Below are 17,945 nucleotides of genomic sequence, written 5' to 3'. Positions count from 1 at the left end.
TCCTCTTCATTTAATTTAATTTGGTTATCTTATGTATTCAAAATGTATTTGTAACTAGGAATTTCCCATGTAGTCATCTGAACTTGAAGTATCAAAGTTTTATCTTAGTATATTTGAATATGTGTATATAAACTCCAACACATTCTGACCAATTAGAGAGCATTTTCAGCAAACATCATAAATTCTGGTCAGCTTGTAAATGTCTGTGTGAGCACAGGCCAAAGCTGACTTAACTGCACGACAATGTAACAAATGTCTGGACCAGAGCAAACAAACTATTGGTGTGAAAACAACCTTAAACACTTTTTTAGATTTTAGTCATTGAAGGTTAAACAGTGGGAATTCTTACCTGCCATCTTGTTTCTAAAGTAGATAAGCCTGACTGTTTCCAGTCCCAGTAGGTTCAGAGAGCCATCAACATTCAGAGGTCGCACCTAAAGGCAAGCAGAGAAATCAATCATTATTCCAGATCAAACATCTATATTTAGATGATATATGGACTGTAAATGTTTAGTAAAGTAATGTGGCAGTGTTGCATTTTAAATAAAAAGTCAGGGTGCTATGGTGACATGGGCTAGTGGTGTTTATTCATCTTATCCACCAGGGGGAGCCAGAGATGCCTTAAATTTTCACATGTATTTGATGCTTCAGTCACATCTCATTCTCAACAATCCAATCTACAGCACTGACCTTCTTCAGAGGGATGGTCTGAATCCACTCCATAGTGTTGACATCAAACACATCCACAGCATTCTCACTGTACACCGACAGGTAGGGGGCGTTGTAGCCTAAATAACAAAGAAATGTGTGCACTTTAGTCCCTTTAAACAAAAAAAAAAATTACTTATTCTGTCACTCCTGACACTACTTCATTACTCAGAACATCACTGAATGACTAGTTAAATCTTAGAGATGCACGATTCATAGTTTATCACTCAGCTCTGAAAATTTTAAACTTGTTTCCTGTTTTATCACCATGCATATAAAGTTTTATTTCCATCACTCACAGGCAGCGTTGGGCACAGCTGGCCACATCAGCTCCTGCTGACGAGACCTGCGACCCTGCGAGTCTACGTACACCCCGATGGCACTGAAGCACAGCAGCAGCTCCTTGCTGGAGATCTCCACAGCACAGAGGGCGTCCAGGCCCTGCTGGGGGATGAAGGCAAGCGTGTGGTCCTCAGGGTGGAGCAGGCTGACGGGTGACATGTCACCATGGACACTGTGGAGGTTATCAGAAACACACAGGGGTCATTATTTCCCGAGGAATTAAATATTTCAAATACTCTGTATGCAAATACAGCTAATAAGGGGCTCTCAAACAAATAAACTAAGATAATGTCTAAGGCAGCGCAGATTTATGGTTGCATCTGAACTACTTTATATTTCTGATAGTGTAGTTTACTTTGGAGACAGAAAAAGACCATTCATGCACCATTTATGACCATTCTGCCACTTCCCTAAAGCTTTTAAAAGTAAAAGTGCAAACATGTCTATGAAAGTTGAATAATATAAAAGAGCCAAATTGATTAAAAAAACAAAAGATCTAAAACAAAATTTGAAGTGTTCATGTCTTTTTAATGTAGAAAATTTCAATGCTGATAAATGCAAAATTCATCATTTTATTCTGTCATATCAGCACTCAAATGTAGTCTCAGATTTTGTTCTCCACTAAGAACAAATAGAACTTCAAATTAGGCCTAATGCTTCTATTCCAAATTTCTTCTTGGGGAAAGTTTGTCAGATTTCTGAAGTCATCTGCAAAGTCTGAAGCTCTTTGATTGGTTTCCTGCTAAACATTTATTACAAACAAACAAAAAACAAAGAAAAAAGCCACCCTCAAAAATTACGTAGGAGTTTATACATGCTATTTTGAATACTTAGAACATCAGGCTAAAGGTGATATGAATCATTTGAGATCAAGCCCTCATTCTCTGCCCCCATCTCTGACTTCTCATTTTAGCACGAGTTTTAATGTGAATAAGACTGTGTTATAAAAGTCTGGCAAGACAGTCACCATACCAAGACACCTTTAATAACTCCTGGAACTATTTGAAATAATGCACTCAAATAAAATTCACTTTCTAAATATCAATTTAGAAATTTTTAATGTAAAAATTCAACATATAGCTGGGTCAGGCCAAAATCTTCTATCTCCATTTTTTACTTTTTTTTTTTTTTTAATCTTTTGGTAAATCAGGGCTACTGGCCACCCTATACATCTGTCAGTGGATTTTACAAATTTTAAACAAATGAAAATTGTCAAAAGATGCTGACAATGACCATTCAGTTTTTCATTTTTAGAACTGCATAGTGTTTTTTTTCTATTTCCCTGAAAAGTGGTGATTTTGCAGAGGGGAGGTCATGGCTTGAGGACGATATTTTTGGATAGGAATGATAAGCAGTGTAGTGTTCCTTTTCCTTTTTTTCTTCTCTCCTCTGTAAATTGTTTTGGACTGGTTTTCATGTTGGAAATAAACAATGGGCGAAGCTGTGTTGAAATGCCACCGGATTGTCCCGTAGTCTTGAACGCACCAAGCTGCTGCTGTGTCACCTTTAAATGACGTCACAAGACTCAGGTAGATGGCTGCCAACTCGCATGTTACTGGACTCTACAGCCGACCCACAGCCACAGATTTAGTGATTGTTTTTGAGTTAAAACCAAAACAAACAGAAACTTAAAGGAAGCTTGGGCTCACCGATCACCACAACACGGCGTACAGGTGAGCTTATCTAGATTGTATCTCCAGTCCTTGACTGCATCTTTCATTAATACACTTACTGTTAGGGCTAGTACATTTTACTTCGTTTATACCTGGGCTTAGCCTGTAACAGTACCTTTATTGCTGTTTTATTGGGGAGCTATTAATGAAAAGTTAGATTACCTGTAGCGTATGAAGCCAGACTGATATCCCACATATAGCCGCTCACTGAGCAGACCCATCCACTGAACGGGCCCCGGGGCCTGCAGCTCCCGCAGCCGACGGTGACGTGCTTTACTCTTATTCACCTAGAATGCAGCAGGACAAATTTTTACAGCAGTCCATACATGAACAAAATCATTCTATACTTGTGTTTCCTTAAAAGAAATCTATATTTTGTATTTTCTGACCTCGTAGCATATGATTTGCCTCTTCATGGCCACGCAGAGGCAGGTGAGTGAGCCGTGAGCCTGACGGACGGGACCCGAGACGATGGTCTGGCATCCTTTAGTCTCAGCCAGCTTGTAGGACTCGGTCTCACGGCCGTCCAGGGCCTGCGTGGGGAAGAGACGGACGTGGCGGTTCCTGCCAGAGATGACTGCCAGCAGCTGCTCCTGGGGTATCAGGTCTATGTGGTGCACCTTCTTGTTGTCCCCCACTCGTATTATTTCTACAAATGCAGGGAGAACCACAGAGTTGTTTATCACAGCAACTGAGAAAAAAGACTGGTCACTGGCTCATCTTACACCAATTCATACTAACTTACAGTGCAGAGCAGCCCACATTTAAAGATCTTACCATCTTTGGTGACATGGATGACAAAGAGACCTTCCTCATTGCCCAGAGCAACACGCTCATGATCTGAAGATTAGGCAAAAGGCAGCGCGACCATTTCAATGTTAAGAAGGAGACAAAAAAGGGCAGGATATGTTTGTTTGTTATTTAGAAAAAGCTTTCTATGGACCAATAATGATGTATTTGTGAGTTATGAAGACTCACCTATGATAGCAGCAGACTGTGTGGTCTTGATGAGTGGCAGGGTGCTGTCGTAAGCCTCCTTGGGGACGTAGACGAAGCGCTCCTTGAGTTTGTTCTTCTTGAGGATGCGATGGAGCTCGTTGAGGAGGCCCACCCATTTGTTCCTCTCCTGATCGCTGTCAGCCAGGATCAGGATGGAGGGTTTGTGGCTGCTGGAGGGGGAGAGCTGGGACGCCGTCACCTGAAGAAAGAGAATGAATTAGATATTCGATAATATGTCAGAATTGAGGAATTAAAGTGTTTGTGTTGTGACAAAATAGGGGACTTACTCTGAATATACAGGGGATGTCTTTGCGGCTGGCGTGGATGACATCTGAGGCCAGGACAGAACTGACTGAAAACTCTTCATCCCTGGAAAAACACACACAGGAAAGGTTAAAGGTCAGACATCAAGGACATTAAACTGCAGTGTTAAGCACATACTTCATAGAAAGTATCTGATCTGATCTTAACTTAATCTGTTAAATGTTTCAGTCATTTATCTACTTGAATTCAAAGTACACAGTATTTTTAACTCTCTCTGGTTCTCTTATGGGTAGGTTTGTCATTTCCCTTTAAACTGAGTGAGAAAAATGACTTGACAGCATTGCATTAGCCTCTGTAAACTGGTTTTGTTCGTATAATTTCCAAAATATGACTTATTTTTACTGACAAAGGAGATACTCCATGACATAAACAACCATTTAGTCAAAGCAACAACTTAAAAGTTGAGTTAATGCTCAATAAAAATAAAAAATGTAAGCATTTTTAATACATGGACCTCATCACAATTTCAGCAGTGGCTCTTCTACAACATGAGTCTGGTTCTACTTGAGGTTTCTGCCTGTTAAAGGGGGCGTTTCTTGCCACTAGTACTTCATAAAGTTGTGGGAGAACATGATTTTTAGAATACAATTTAAAAAGAAAAGATCTCACTGCTAAGACAATACAACACAGAGTCTGGTCCAGACTTACTCCGTTTGTAAAGTGGTTTTAAAAAAATATTTACTATGGATTGACACTCCACAAATAAAGATGTCTGACTGGCGCTCACTTAGAAGCATTTTTCCTACCTCATATCTATGACTTGGCTGACGACTACACTCGGCTGTGTGGCTTTTCCCTCTCCAAGTTCATAGAGAAATAGTTTGAAGTCACACACAACAGCCATCGCCCTCTGCCAGCCCTTCTTCACCCCTGTTGGTTTGGGTACCTAAACACAAAGACAAGGCTAAGTGTTATTAAACATGGACATAATAGAACTTTCATTATCTTTTTATTCATTAATGTGAAAAAGCAACATGGTATATAATCCTTTATTAAGGACATTCTATATTAATTATTGATTGTCTTTGTCAGTCTCACTCACCCTGACATGGCCTTCATATGCAGTGCCGATCCCCCGCTGAGGGTCGATACCCAGTGGGCCCTTGGTCTGGTCCTGGGGCACAGGACACACCGCGGGGGCCTTGTCCGCACACGTAACGTGGCAGGAGAAGTTACACACTGGACAAGGAGAAGACACAGAAAGTTCTCTGGGTGAAAAGCATCCAACTTTACATGGCAAATAAAAATATTACTGTGATATAGTATACATTTGAGACATTCAGTGGAGATAAACTTGTCTTCAGGTTCCTCACCTTCACATGTACAGCCTTGACGTATAAGTCCCACCATGAGGGAAGTGCACTGGTTACATTTAGTGGGCGTGGTGAATGTCTTCACCACAAACTGATGTGCTTTGGGCTGTGGATAATGAACGATTGAGCATAAGATATATAGAAAGACAATCATAATCGTGTGGTTTTTAGTCTTGACCCTACATAGATTTCTAACCTTAGGTGAGGAGCGTCCAATACTGCCGTATCCTCCTGAGCGCATGGTGGGGGTCTGGACTGAACGTGGATGGTCTATCAACTGCATAAAAGAGGAAACAAAAACATGAGTGAGACACGAGTCTGGAACCTGGTTGTGTTTTCACTAAGCAAGGTTGAAACAAAACTAACAACCCTGTAGGAAAGTTTATCTATATGAAAAAGCCAGGAGCTAGGAGAGGACATTTTTAAGTAGGCTGAGTGATGATGGTGGTGGCACAAATTGGAGCTGGCAACAAAGTTTATTGTTGAAACTTCGTCTCTATTTTTACAAATTTTCTCATTTGTAAAGCATGAGAGCAGTGCAGGGCAGTAACCACAACACATAGCAGCAGCCTTAGTAGTTTAACTACATTTTCCAGTAGCTCTGTGGTAGTGTTGCTATTCTCTAAAACAAACAGCTTTTCAGAAGCTAAGCTCTTTTATTCATTTAGTAGTGTATTTGTGTACAAACAAGCTGCAATTCCCCCACAACAAAGAGGAGCTCAGCACAGCTCTCAAACATCAACAATATTTTGTTCTAACTGGTAAACTTTGGAATACACTTTTTGCAAAGCAGTTTTAAAATCCTTGAGACTTTAAATATCAAATATCAACTGTCTCACTCTCTCTCCCTACTTAAATTTCTTTTTTCCCTTTTTTGTATTTCAGAAGATTTATCTTGCATTTGTAATGAGTTACTAGTTTACAATGTGCTCAGTGATGCATCTTGCAGTAAGTTGGAGCTTTTCTATAGTGCATGAAGATTCTGATTTATAAAAAAAAGATAGTTATTGCACTAAAACATAAAGCATGGTCCTAAATATTACTTTCATAACATAATCTAAAGATGCAATCTTCTCCTGGGAGGGGAGAGGAGCCCTGAATACAGACAGAAACTTTTCAGTGTTTACTGTACAGTCACCTTACTTCTACCATTTTTTCTGGTGTACTTTGAAGCAGCCCTGAATTGTAATTACAGTTTACTTAAGTTTAGTTTTGTACAATTTTTTAATAGAAGCTTCAACATGAAAAAGAAAGATAAAAGTGTTTCACAATTAAATTAAATTATGTTTTGGAAAATGGAAGTTAATTTGAATGTAGTATTGTAAAAACTTCAGGTTTTGAATATTTTATGCAACGTAATATAATTATTCTCTGCATTTTCCTTGATAACCAAGTAAGTAGACTCATCATACCATTTCTGTATTACCACATTATTACACATTATCACCAAATTGTGCTGCACGAATAGATAAAATACAGCACAGAAAGAGACAGAAAACTAAGAGCACTTAACAATTCCACCTCCACAATGTTAAAACATCACAAATTAAAAACTTAATTGAAACACAAACAGGATATAAACATGTTATTAAATTAAACAAAAAAAATTCAGAACAGTTACATTTCCTACAAATCAAGATAATCCGTTTGTGTCCAAATCTTATTCTTGTCTTTAGTTATTTCACTAGTATCTCTGTAATGCTGAAGGCCCCTCTCAGTGGAGCAGAATCTAGAGAAAATCTACCATCAAATGCAATACTTTAAAAAAAACATCTTCATACATTTTAGGACCCTTTCAGATCTTAAATTTGAACTTGTTACATTATCAACATTGTTATGTATGTTTTGTGCTGATACTAAGAAACGTGGCATTAACCAGTCCATTAATAAACTGCATGCAACCAATATTTACATGCACACATAAGTTGATCATATATAGTTCACATTAGCCTGAGGTGCAGCAGGACGTAATGACAGCTCAGAACATGAGTGCTCAGAAAATGGCAGATCTAGAGTTAAAAAATAATTGTGTGTGTGAATAAATCTAAATCTTAAAAAACAAAAGCATAAAAAAACTGGCCTACAACCTCTTTGGATTAATCTTCTTTTTTACTTCAAAATTTAAGATTTTATACTCTTGCATTTATGACTTTTTATTACTTTTAAAAGCCTTTATTTTGGCTTAAATGATTCAACAACTTCTAATACTTTAAGACAGATATTCTGCACCCAGGGATGGGGTTTACACCGTTAGACAGGCAAAGACAGGTAACGTGAACTAGGCAAATTAGATTTAATGAAGACTGTCTTAACTTAATTGCCATCTAAAATGTAAGACATCCAAGATGTAAAACTCAAGATTTTTTTCTGGAAGATGTTACAGGCCTACAAAAACCAGTACTACCAAACTTAGGGACAATTTCTTTCCCATGACTAAACTCCAAAAGAAAATAAGATCATGCTTCTACATCTTGCACTTTACTTTGTTCTTAAAAGTGTGTAATATTTAGTTTATAGTGTGAAATACCTAGTTTTTATTGCTATTTTAGTGTAGGTTCTTATAACTTTTACTACCAATTTATTATGTTTTATTACATGCCAAATTGTCCTGAGTTATTGTTGTATTGTTGCATTCATAATTTTGTTGTTTCTTGCAATGACAAAGACATTCATTCAATCATATAAGGATCAGCAGGAACACAGGTAGCCAAACATTTTCTAAATGTGCTTAGGTGCTAATAAAATCTTTCCAACAGGAAACCAGCTTTTTACACAAAAATATCTGTTTTTCTCCCCCAATAATAAAAAATGATCTGACCTCTATAGGCTCCATGTCACTAGCCATGGAGGGTGAACGCGAGCGGGACTTGAGGTGGGACTTGGGGTCATCTTCCCGGGATGGAGTGTTGGAGGGTGTAAAGTTATCCATGGAGTCCACCTGAGAAGAGAGGAGCAGGATGGAGGAGTGGGAGAGGACACAGACAAGTGTAAGAAGTTTAAAAGAGAGCAGAAGAAAGGAGGACGAGGAAACGAAGAGAAACCGGGTAGTGATGAGGCAGATGGACAGAGGGAGATGAGAAAAAAAAAGGAAAGCAGAGTGTTAGTTCAGCAGTACAAATCAGAAACCAAAATGAATCCATGCTTAGAGAGAGGAAAAACAGCCCAAACAGACTTTGTGGTCAGGATATGTGGTCATATCCATGGGATTCTCAAAGCTGACCACAACTTTATTGAGAACACATCACAGCCAAATGACCATGCTAACTTAAAACACAACAGTTCTCCCCATCCACCATGCATGGCCATTCACAAAGCATCTCAAAATAACAAGAAGAGACACGCACACCCAGCGGGACAACACACACAATACCCAACATCATTGAAATATGAAAAATGTAACAGAAATGCCTTTCATAGCACAAATATGAGAAAATAAGTTTTCCAGACCCTCTGCCATGCAACCAGAAAGGCCAAAAAACAAGCAAACACATTCAACATCAATGTGACGAGGACAAGAGGCATGTTTAAGAGAGGAAGCTAGATACAAAAATCACAGAGCGCAGTGATGGTGCTTACACGTCTGCCTTTGCTAGCTGGGCCAACGGATGGCGAGCGCTTCAGTGGCAGGAGAGGCAGAGAGTGGCAGAGACAGAAAGATGAGTGAATATCAGAGAAGCTGGCTAACAGAGCAGAAAACACGTTTAAACAGACTGAGGAAGAAACACTGAAATGGTGATTTAAGGCTGTTTTACACTCAACCAGTGGTTCCCAACCTTCTTTATTTATGTACGTTTACCTTTTTAATGCAACAGACAAGCTCAAGTGCTCAAGCACAAAATTATGTCTATTTAAATGGTTATAAAACTGGGTGTGCTACGATGTGCTATAAATGATACGTTTTTGTGTTTTTAAAATATTTCTCAGTAAAAAAAAATACTGCTAGTTTAAGATTCTGCAGCTCAGGCAAAGATGAGAGAGCAAAACTTTAAAACTTTGTTAAGATTTAACCAAATATTTCAATTCTCATCAGTATTTGTTTACCTTTTTTAACTGCTTCTTAGCTATCTGTATCACCTTGTAAGAGTCCCATTATGATCTCACATCACACATAAATTAAAAATACAATAGTCAAGATACTATCATCTCAATTTGTAAGTCACAAAACACATCTCAGATGTAAACATCCACTTCACACGCAGCTAAGCAGAGCAATACTTGTATCTGTCAGAGGAATTGTGTCATTGTTTTCTGGTGTTTACAGTCTGTTTTGTAGTTTTTTGTGTAGTATGACGTTCAGGAAACGTAGAGGTGAAACGATCACAACTACTGTGCTTGTAATGTTGGATGTGAGACCATTAGGGGATTGCTACAAACTGTTTATCCATTTCTCTACGTTCACTGTTACTGTTAGCGTATCACAACACTTGATCAATTACTTCAGGTTAAGTCTTTTTGATGTATGTTCATTTTTTCAGCTGACTATTTAGCTTTTTGCTATGAAATTTATATTTGTTCTGTACTGTGCCCTATTCCTTGTAATACTGTGCCAATTCTCTGGTAATTAGGTGGTATCTAACAAAGTTTCTTAAAAATAAAATATAAAAAAATATAAAAATATAGAAGTTGCTTGAAAATTCCAAGGTAATTTCTTTATTTTGGCTAACTAAATCAAAGTAAGTCCTTCCTGAATAATTCAAAAGCAATTTTTAGGGTAAGGTTTAGGGGTTAGGCTTAGGATTAGGGGGTAAGGGTAACGGCGAAATGCCATGTAATAACTGGAGGATTGCCAAAATATTACAAAGAACTAGTTGAGAATTAATACACTATTACTAGGTAAATACTACCTATTTCTGAGTTATTACTTGGTAAAATGCCAATTTGTTACAAGATAATCAGCACCTTATTCTTGAGAAATTACTCAACAATTACGATGTAATTAGGGCCTACAAAAATAAAGTGTTATCAAAATTTGCACTCATGGATTCAGGAGACGGAGGTTAAAGGGTTTAATATTTGCTGCTGAAAATTTGCTGCTGAAGATTTTGCCAGTGTGTAATTCAATGTTGCAGTTCAAAATAACTTCTTTTACTGATAGTTCAAAGTTTGTTTTAGGTATCTTAGTCTCTTTAGATTATTTGTTAGTTACCAGTACTCCTAGTTGGGAATCACTGTAGCTCATTACCGTTTGTCAATGAGGGTTAAGTTAGGGAGAAAGGCTGAAGAAAACAGATGTGTACACATGAAAAAATAAACATGATGATTGGTAGGAAGGAGCTAGGGAAATTATCATGATACACAGTAAGAACTAAAGTTTTTTCTTTTCCTAAGATAAATCTACGAAAGCTTTTTCTCTCTTCATTAATGGGGCATTTTCTGTTCTTTTCAACCCAAGTTCTCTTCCTACAGTGTCAAAGCCCAACATGACTTGCAAAGCATCTAAGTACAGAGGAGCACACTACAAAACAAATCAGTCTTATAAGTGCACTTCAAGATTTCATATGAAAATATGAATTCATCTCATTTCATGTGTTTGCCTTGATTTAGGAGAAATGATAGCCTGTGTCCACAGCTGCTGGTTTTTTGAGCAAGCAGGGCTCATTTCGAGAACAAAACAACTAAAGTTCAGGGGTTTTTGCAGCACACTCAACTTTTGAAACAACTGCTGTGCTTGGCGATGTCACTTATTCCTTGCCGACCAATCAATATCAAAAAAAACGGCGTGATTTCTCATCTCATTTACAATATTAAATGAAACACCGTTTTGGCGCATCTTTTCAAGTCTAATGCTGTTGCAAATGCCAAGACAGGAATAAAATGAAGGCGTGGAACTTTGGGAAATAACCTTATTGATACTTCAAAAGGAAGTGCAAGTAAACTGTCATAACCTAACTTGTAAGAAGTGCTCTGCTTAAGCTGAGGTTGTGAGCTCTGCCAGCACAAAATAACAGCAGCTTTAGACACAAGCTCTGATGTGTAGCTCAAGTTAACAAGACATGACTGATTTTTTCTGCAGTGGCTCTGTTGGTCTTTATAATTCAGCTAAAGCACAGGCACACGCTCTCATATGTAAACACAAATCTACACTGTTTTTATCAGCTGAAAAAATGCTCTGAAACCTACAGCATACAGCTACTGTCACAGTTACACACAAATGAACCTCCGCCTTACAAAGACACACTTACGTCTTCCCAAAACTCAATTAAAGAAGATGAGGATGAGGAATAAGAGTCCTGATGTACCAGAGATTGAAGCAAAGAAACAACCAAGGAGATAAAACAAAAATAAAGCATTTGGAAAATTTATGGGAGAAAAAAAACATTCAAGAACCAAAGCACAAACTTGACAAAATGAGGCAAAATTATGATTATCAGGTTGGTAGTTATTGGAAATCTTTGATTCAAAGCCCATATATGGTTATTTTTTTCAGTCGTGTTTCAATCGACTCATGTGAGGATTTCTTCTCGAATACTTACATCGAACTGGTCGAGGGCAGAGGTGGGGGCATTTAGGAAAGCCAAGAAGGAATTCTGGGAATCCTGGTGCTTAACACCTACAGACACAGCACAAATAACATAACCGAGGTTCAGTACAGGATATTTATACATCAAAGGGTGACTTATACAAATGAGTCACAGGACTGTTTCTAAGAAGTGTGTGGGTGTTTCTTATGACCTCAGAAACAATACATTTACGTTAACACAGCACATGATTTTATTTCAGTAATATGGCAGCTGACTTAACACTGTGATAATCTCTCACGCAAAGTTAATATTGTCGTGTCCATTCATCCATCAACATTCAATGTATGTATTCAGAGAAAGAGCTGGATTAATGTCTTTCATTTTTAAATAATGCTTTTTGTGTTTCAATCACTATACAGTCGGTTGAACTGATAAGTAAGACAAAGGTGTCTTTTGTCTGCATTAATAATGATCAACAGTTTACCTCTTCGTAGCCGCAGCTCCTCCGTCTCCTTCTTCAGTCTGTCGATTTCAGCCAGGAGCTCCTGGTTCTTACTTTCCATGTCCTGCAGTTTACTAGAATATCAGACAAAAATCAATCAAATTGACAGATTAATCTTTGGCATGGATAAACAAATACATCCTTCTGTCCTTAAGAACAGAAAATCTCTCTGACTGGTTCTGCTGGGTATTACCATTCTGTGGAGATGCTGTTTGCCTTGACTTTGTTCAGCTCATCCTGGATGCTCTGCTTGGCTCTGATCTCAGCATCCAAGGCCGACTGCAGCTCCAGACGGGCCGACATGTCCAGCTTGGCAAAACGCCTCATCTTCCATGGCATGTCCTGAAATATAGACAAACAGGAGTCAGAAAAAATTTGAAGGAAGAGGCATGAAAGGAATGGACAAGAACTTTACGTATCGTGTTACTTCAACTTTAAGAAATTTAGACTAGTATGATTTCAGTAGGACTAACATGTTTACACTCATTGTGAAAGTCCAGTTGTAGTTAGACTTACAAAATAGTTCAACTGTTTCTAACTGCATGTTAACACAAGTAAATGCAGATTAGTAACTGATCAAGTATAACAGAAAGCCAAAGTGTAAAAGAATGGTGAATAATAATTTATCTTAATCACCTGTAACTCTTAATTTCTACATAGGGAAGTTTTATCTTATTTCCCATCGTTACATAGAAGTGGCATCCTAATAAATAGAAAAATGTGACCAGACCCTACAGTGTCTGCAGCATTTGGAAACAGTGTTTGGATGTGTATTTCACCGTTGCTCTCGCTCCCAGGCTGGTGTTTCTTAGTCCGTCCAGCTCCTCCGTCATCTTGGTGGCCAGAGCCTGCAGGTAACCCCGAGCATCCTTCTCATCACTTACCCTGCAGCAAACACACACAATTACACATATTTAAATTATTATGCATGCAAACACATGAAAAAAACTACTTTTAGCTCTACCTATTAATCATGAAACAGTACAAAGCATCTGATTTGACTCTGTATTTGCTTATTTAGGTAGACTGTACACGTCTGAAATAACATACACGTGTGCTATCAAACAGATTTCACTCCTGCGCTTTAGAAAGCTGAATGTAAAATTTTTTTAACTTATAAAATTCTATCTATTTAAAACAAGTTTTAAAATCCTCTGTAAAAGGCCTTAAACCAAAACAAACTGTATGCAACTCTCTAAACTTGCGATTAAAATCATTGTTCCAATTGTTTAATGTGTGCTCTGTGAGTTTAAGTGTTTTTATTCTTAAAACTGTGTTTCAGGAAAGACAGTTTCAGATCACTCTGAGAAAAAAAGAAAGAATATTTTCTGATGTTAAAAAAAAAACAAAGGCGGCTAAACAAAGGTTAAATAGAAAGCGAACAAAGAAACAAATAAATTAAAAGTAAATAAGAAAGGACAGAAGGCAGAAAATAGTCAGTAGATAAATGAGACAGTAAACAAGTAAATAAGTCTGTAAGGGAGTAAATATGTGGTTAAACAAACAAACAAACAAGTCAGTCAATCAGAAAGGAAGGAAGGAAGGAAGGAGAGAAATAGTAATAACATTAACCAGTCAGTAACTAAGCATGTAAATGAGAAATCACAAACAATAAATCATTCTACATTATTACGAGGACGATATTAAATATATACATAAATATAAACTGTAGGCTAGGACTTTACATTGGGATGAATTTAGTTGATGCAGGAATCAATATAAATGACATATTTTTCTATCTATCTCCTTTAATCATAATAGCAAACCGTCTGATTTCTTTTACTTGCTGCATGTAAGCAATCATCATAAAATCTAGGGCTGAAGAATTTTGAAAAAATATCTAATTGTGATTTCTTTTTGGCTTATATTGTAAATACAGTGGGAGTTGATGTATTGACGGGCACAATTATTTTACATCATACTTATTTTCGAGGAGAAAATCATAAAAAAATAAAGAAAGAATGATTTTGAGTCAATAAATATGGCTGCAAATGTCTAAATAATTTATTTAACTAAAGAAGCAAGGAAGACAAAGCAAACAAATTAGTAGGAAGGGAGGAAGGTGAGAGGAGGGGACAAAGTAGTAAGTAAATAAATAAGGCAGTAAATAAGTAAATGAATAAATGAAGAAGAAGGGAAGTGAAGAAAGGAGGTGAAGGAAGTGAATGAAGGAAGGAGGAAGGCTGTAAAGCAGAAACCAAGTAAGTAAGAAAACAAACTACAAACAAACTAATAGCTAAGTAGGTGGGTTAATTAGTAGGCAAGTCAGTAAGACCGTAAAGAGTAGGGGAGGGAGGAAAGAGGGAAGTCGTTGGTAAGTTAGTAAGAAGTTATTAAGCAAATAGGTCAGAAATTAAGCAAATGAGTAAGTAACTAAGTTAACAAACCAATCAATTAAACAATAAATAGTCAATGTGACACCACAGAAAACTCCTCATGTAAACGCCAGAATAACCACCATTCCTCCAACAGTTATAAGTTTGCACCATTTAGCTTCTTGAACATCCCAAACACAGACTGTGTTGATTAAAGAAACTTAAAACAACTATAACATACACAAGCCTTACAGTCGAGGTGATCACAGCTGATGACAGGACCACAGAAGATCCTCCGTGTGTTCTTAACTCCTGCTGCTGTACCATTTCATATCCACCAGGGGGCAACATAGCTCTCAAAATGCTACAAACGCCACATACCAGACTGAATATTTGTATGTGCATGTTTGGAATGTGAGTTTGTGCCTTGGTGTTTGAGTCCTGCTTCTGGATGGACGTATCTCGCACGTGCATGAGAGTCTGTGCTTGCGTGTGTGAGGAATGTGTGCTATGTGAAGACTGCAGGCCCGTCCAACAGAGGGAAGCCGAGCAGCTGGCGAGGTGTCAGCTGCAATGGGAAGTGATCTGAGAGGAAGGGTGGGTCAAGTAGCTCTAAGATCTTCAGAGGAATGTGAGAAATGCTGTGTTCATGCTGTATAAAGGAATATGATACACCAACATGGGAGAGTGATAAGGAAAGTTACTGCCTGTTTCCTGCGTGTGTGGATGGAGTTATTTGTGAGTCTCACCACTGGATGATTTCTGTGATTTGAGCTTCCCAGTGAGCGACACTCTCCTTTTTGTCAGCCAGCTCTCTCATCTCATCCTCCAGCTGTTTGTTGGAGCTGCTCACCTTCTCAAACATGCTGGTCAGCTGAGGGAAAAAGCACAAGCGGATCATATTAAAGATCACACCACAAAGCATTGAGCTGTAAAGCTGTCTGTGAGATATAAAACACCTGGTGTGTGAATTAAGGTGTATATTAACATTGTGACACAACATGAGAAACCAAACTACTGTATAATGAGTCTAACAGGCTAAACGTCTAAAATCGGCTGACTGGTTAATATGTAAAGTGAATCATTGGAACAGCTTTCATGTTTCTACTCTCAGATGTTCAGCTTCACTCCACCACAGCGCTGCTCAGGAGGTGTCCACCCGCATGAACACACATCCACCCCGGGACGAGGAAGGTGATTAATCTTCAAAACTCATCCATAATCCTTTAATATGGAGGTGTATACACACATCACCATGGTGACATCATTACAAGTCTCAAACTGCTCTATTGTTTGCCTAAATCCTTCAGACTGTGGGCACATTTTTGGTGTCTTGCAACTTTCAACACTGTGATGTAACGTGCAAGCCAAGGCAGTCATTTCACATTGTTTTGTAATTGCTTTCCAATCCTGGAGCTGGTCACCAACGAATGTTTGGAGTATCTGTGAGGACAGGCGAGGTCATAAAATAAAGGCAGTGTAACCGAGAAGGTTTCAGCACACTGGGATAAACACAAACATAGGATGAAATAAATATTGCCTCTTTAGGAAATCCCTGTCTATCCTCGGACAGAGGCCTATGAAATCCAAATTCTCAAATGCGCTCTCTGTGATGAAAACACACCATACGAGTAACTTATTATGAGTTACTGCTACTAAGAACAGAGACACCTCACCTCACAATGAAGTTTGAAAGGCATCAAATCCCTAAGGGTGGACTTGTTTTATACCCTCTTACATTGGACTACTATAAAGACTAGATATGCACTGATTGTACAAATTAGGGCAGATACTGATGTTTAAGGCAACAACTTAGCCGACTGTTGATCAGTTAGCCGCTGGAATACCACCAAATGCTGCATATTTAAAATCTATTTTTTTCATCTCACAAGCTGGCATCAACTATCATATTGGGGTAGCTTGTGGACCAGCATACATTGCTAAGACACACAAGGACAAGATACAGATTGGCAGAGTTTGGCGCCATTTTAACTGCTTTTCTTCCTCATTAGGTCATAACTGTGGATTTAAAGAAAATGGGAAGTATACTGTTAGTGTTACTGTTACTGCTCAGAGCTGGTTTGACTGGAAACTAGGGATTCAGGATATTGGACTTTGGATGCTGTCTCTTCAGCTTAATCCGGACAGTTGCACCAAAAAGACTTCTCCTAGGGCTGCTATCAAATATTGTGTGAGCTTGAGTTATATGACTGTCTTAACACTGCTCCAGAACACTGACTAAAAGTGTCAGCTGGCAGTGGGCTTGTACAAATAAGAACAGACAAATACAAAAACAAGAGAGAAAAATGTCTGAAGTGTTTGCAGACAAATTTTGTCATGTTAACAGTGAAAATTAAAATGTATCTACTCTACTTTACTACGAAATCACACTTTCATACAAACTAGTGCAGCACTAGTGTTCACAGTGCAGTATCGAGCGATGTTATTTACGTCCCTGCAAAATTTAGTCTTCATAATGAACATACTAGAGAAGTAACAGGGGGATGAGGTGATTTTTTTTTAGTTTGTCAGCTATGGAGGTGGCAACAGAGATGTGACACAGGCAAGACAGGATCATCTAAGCCAGCAGTGAGCACAATGCTCTGTGTGCACATAGAGCTCCACAAAGCTCCCATAAAGCTGTAAGACTCTGTGAACTAACACATACCAAAAATATTGTTGCGGTTTGTGATGACAGCAGAGCTTTATTATGTCTCTGTCATGGAAATACACTGTGAAAACACCTATTGAGAGACATTATAACTTAAGATGAAGTGGTTTGATTTCAGCGCTATGCTAACAGTGTTGAAATTCTGTGGCCCCTTTGAAAGATGAGTCAGTACAACAATAATATTTTCACAATCTCCAAATGTGTTAAGAACTGCTTTGTGCAACGACAAGCGTTCAGCCAGATCTTCTTGATCCTGAAGGCTTTAGCTTTTTAAAATATAATCTTCCAGTTTTTTTGAGATAACACAGTCATACATTAAATAGCTTTAGTGTCAAATGCTATCATTCCAGTGGCAAAGAAATCCATATTGTTTCTATATTTCATCAAGATACAATCTTATATCAGTCGCAGACTCTAAAAACAACACTCTGACATTTTATTCCATATGTCAAAACACCTCCCACATCTTAGATATAGTTTAAATTTGGGGTCTTTTTGAACTTCAGAGGCTATTTCCAAAGTCAATAAAGCGTAATCCAGAGACTCATTCCTTCTGACTGTGTAGGAGGCTGCAGGGTGTTTTTATGAGGGACACTGAACAGTGATTTCTTTGGCATATGCTGCAACAGAGGGGGTG

The 17,945-nt window shown here is 38.1% G+C and overlaps 1 protein-coding gene across 7 annotated transcripts in view; it reads right to left on the bottom strand.

Annotated features, from left to right (window-relative positions):
• Positions 1 to 17,945, bottom strand: part of cdc42bpab (CDC42 binding protein kinase alpha (DMPK-like) b) — a 141,359-nt gene that overhangs the window by 12,178 nt on the left and 111,236 nt on the right. For 3 of the 7 annotated variants that reach the window (XM_041806057.1, XM_041806060.1, XM_041806058.1), the window contains exons 19-38: positions 15,387 to 15,511; positions 13,102 to 13,207; positions 12,516 to 12,664; positions 12,305 to 12,396; positions 11,833 to 11,909; positions 11,542 to 11,589; positions 8,936 to 8,974; positions 8,178 to 8,297; positions 5,556 to 5,636; positions 5,360 to 5,465; positions 5,089 to 5,225; positions 4,793 to 4,932; positions 4,010 to 4,091; positions 3,702 to 3,921; positions 3,501 to 3,563; positions 3,113 to 3,372; positions 2,886 to 3,010; positions 1,008 to 1,222; positions 691 to 788; positions 350 to 434 (exon numbers count right to left, since the gene is read on the bottom strand). In XM_041806057.1, coding sequence (XP_041661991.1) covers positions 350 to 434; positions 691 to 788; positions 1,008 to 1,222; positions 2,886 to 3,010; positions 3,113 to 3,372; positions 3,501 to 3,563; positions 3,702 to 3,921; positions 4,010 to 4,091; positions 4,793 to 4,932; positions 5,089 to 5,225; positions 5,360 to 5,465; positions 5,556 to 5,636; positions 8,178 to 8,297; positions 8,936 to 8,974; positions 11,542 to 11,589; positions 11,833 to 11,909; positions 12,305 to 12,396; positions 12,516 to 12,664; positions 13,102 to 13,207; positions 15,387 to 15,511 — 2,368 coding nt within the window. The remainder of the gene's footprint in view (positions 1 to 349; positions 435 to 690; positions 789 to 1,007; positions 1,223 to 2,885; positions 3,011 to 3,112; positions 3,373 to 3,500; positions 3,564 to 3,701; positions 3,922 to 4,009; positions 4,092 to 4,792; positions 4,933 to 5,088; positions 5,226 to 5,359; positions 5,466 to 5,555; positions 5,637 to 8,177; positions 8,298 to 8,935; positions 8,975 to 11,541; positions 11,590 to 11,832; positions 11,910 to 12,304; positions 12,397 to 12,515; positions 12,665 to 13,101; positions 13,208 to 15,386; positions 15,512 to 17,945) is intronic. The other 4 variants (XM_041806059.1, XM_041806063.1, XM_041806061.1 and 1 more) reach the window with 2 other exon arrangements.

Source organism: Cheilinus undulatus, linkage group 14 (genome assembly GCF_018320785.1).
Source record: "Cheilinus undulatus linkage group 14, ASM1832078v1, whole genome shotgun sequence".
Lineage (NCBI taxonomy): Eukaryota > Metazoa > Chordata > Actinopteri > Labriformes > Labridae > Cheilinus > Cheilinus undulatus.
The sequence above is the reverse complement of the archived record's forward strand: the minus strand, read 5'-3'. Positions and strand labels throughout refer to the sequence as shown.